This window comes from Arachis ipaensis, chromosome B10 (assembly GCF_000816755.2).
Source record: "Arachis ipaensis cultivar K30076 chromosome B10, Araip1.1, whole genome shotgun sequence".
In the NCBI taxonomy this organism is placed as follows: domain Eukaryota; kingdom Viridiplantae; phylum Streptophyta; class Magnoliopsida; order Fabales; family Fabaceae; genus Arachis; species Arachis ipaensis.
Window position 1 is genome coordinate 33,561,673 of NC_029794.2, and position 2,398 is coordinate 33,564,070.

General features: G+C 36.6%; 1 protein-coding gene across 1 annotated transcript; it reads left to right on the forward strand.

Annotated features, from left to right (window-relative positions):
- On the forward strand, positions 304–1,044 carry LOC107620506. Its single transcript, XM_016322656.1, has one exon. It carries the CDS (start codon positions 304–306, stop codon positions 1,042–1,044), a length of 741 nt encoding a protein of 246 aa, XP_016178142.1.

The following is a 2,398-nucleotide window of genomic DNA, read 5'->3' on the forward strand; positions in this document are numbered from 1 at the left end:
TATTGCTTTGACATATGAAAGTTATTTATGTTAGATAGATTTTACTTTTAATTTCAGTTATTAAATATTTGTTTATTAAACATTTATGGTACGGTTATCATCGTGGTAGAAATTCCTATTGTCGCAAATGGTGAATTTGCCGTGGGAATGGAATTCAGTTCCAGGGAAGCTGTTATTATGGCAATGAAAGATTATACTATCTAAAGAGGTGTACACTACAGGGTGTATGAGTCAGAGCCGCTGACCTTTTATGCCAAGTGTACGCAGTATGGATCAGGTTGTGATTGGCTTATCAGGGTTAACATGATCAGCAGAAAGTACTGTTGGGTTATAAGGAGGTATAATGGTAGTCACATTTGTACCCGAGCAACCATTTCTCAGGATCATTTGAAGCTGGATTCGAACACAATTGCAAAAGCGATAAAGCCGTTGGTTGAAGCTGACCCCTCGATTAAGGTGAAATCAGTTATTGCGGAAGTGCAGTCAAAGTTTAATTACACCATCAGCTATCAGAAAGCATGGTTGGCTAAGCAAAAGTTAGTGAAAAAAATTTTTGGAGGTTGGGAAGCATCGTATGAAGCTTTACCCATATGGCTTGAGGCCATGTGTCATAAGGAGCCATCAGCGGCCGTCCATTTTGAGACTATGCCTCCCTATCAAGGCGATGACTTAGTTACTGATATCCAGGTGTTGCAACGAGTCTTCTGGAGTTATTACCCATGTATTAGATTATTCAGACATTGTAAACCAGTTATCCAGGTAGATGGGACCCACTTGTACGGAAAGTATAAGGGTTGTTTGTTGGTTGCAGTTTCACAGGATGGTAACAACAAGATCGTCCCAATTCCATTTGCTATTGTAGAGGGAGAGACTTCTGATGCATTGCACTTTTTCCTTAGTAACCTGCGACAGTATATGGTGACTCGAGATGGTGTGGGACTGATCTCTGACCGACACGAATCCATCAATGCAGTTGTGGCCCGCAGTAACGGAGCTTGGTCGCCTCCTAGAGCGCCTTCCACATGTTTTGCATCAGGCATATAGAGTCGAATTTTTTGAGAAAGTTTAAGGCACCGTACCTGCAGAAACTTGTCGTCAATATAGGTAACATCTAGTAATTCGAAGTTCATAATTAACAGAGTTATCTTCATAATCAGAATGGCAGAGATAATTGATAATATACAGTTCAGGACGATCAACATCTTTACATTTTCGTTTTTTGGGCATTGTAATTTTTTTTTTACAGTAGAAGAAGATGAAATTATAGTAGTGAAGATGAAGAAGAAGAGAGAAAGTAGGTTATTGTGAGTTGCAGATAGTGACTTCCGAAGGAGGGTGGGGATTGAAGGGGACATTGATACTATGGAGGGGCACCGCTGCTGGGGGGAGAGAATGCATGCTTGACACGTGGCCTGGAAGACTCAAATCGGACAGTCCGATTTGTGCCCCTCTAATCGGACCATCCGATTACCAACTCTGAACTCAGACCGTCCGATTTCAGTTCTCCTGACACCATACTACTCCTGTACAGCACCCATAGACCCTATATCCCCGTTCTACACCAATCCTAGCTCCATAACAAAATAAAAAAGTGGTAAGTTTACAGATTTTTCTTTTAATATAATGAAAGAGATATTGATAAAGATAGGACCCACATTTTAAATAACAATAAAATAATAAAAAATAACTATAAAAAGAATTTATACTCTCTCTCTATACCACTTCAATCTGTATAGTAGAGTGCCCCTTATAAAATGTGTACCTTTTTTTATAATACTAAAATAACAATGTATTAGTTTTTTTTTTTTACTAAAATATCTGTTTCAAGATAATACCTAAAACCAAAGTAATTTGAATCTAGACTTAAAGTTCAGACTGTTATAAATGAAAGTTCCAATTTGCTCACCAAAAAGACGAAGCTGTCTGACGTCTTTGAATGGATGATGGTAGAGAATTTCTGTAAAAAATTTCAATACTTAACTTAGCAAGAATTTTAGATAAATTTAAGTGAATTGAGATTAAAAAATACTTGAAATTGATAGAATATTTATAGAAAGAGTGATGATTTGACCATATTTTTGTATTTCTATACTTGTAGTAATGAGTGATTTTTCTTAATTTTTAGAGAAGTTATCTCACATTGTAATAGATAATGATCTTGTAAATTGCATATGAAGTAGTTGGGTGATAAGGCACTACTTGCTGCACAAGTCAGGTACCATCGAACACGGACAATGGAATCTGATGCTCCAAACAAAGTCGGGTTGACAGATCTAGATTGAATCTACAGGTTTAATTAGCTTTTTTAGGATGATCCAATTTTGTTGAGTCTTTAGACTTGAACTATTTTAATTAGAGTATGAACAATATCTTTTAATAAAAACAACAATGATAATAT

What these genes read in the sequence shown, in the direction of transcription:
- LOC107620506 (XM_016322656.1), top strand. Translation starts at nt 304, where the DNA reads ATGATCAGCAGAAAGTACTGTTGGGTTATAAGGAGGTATAATGGTAGT.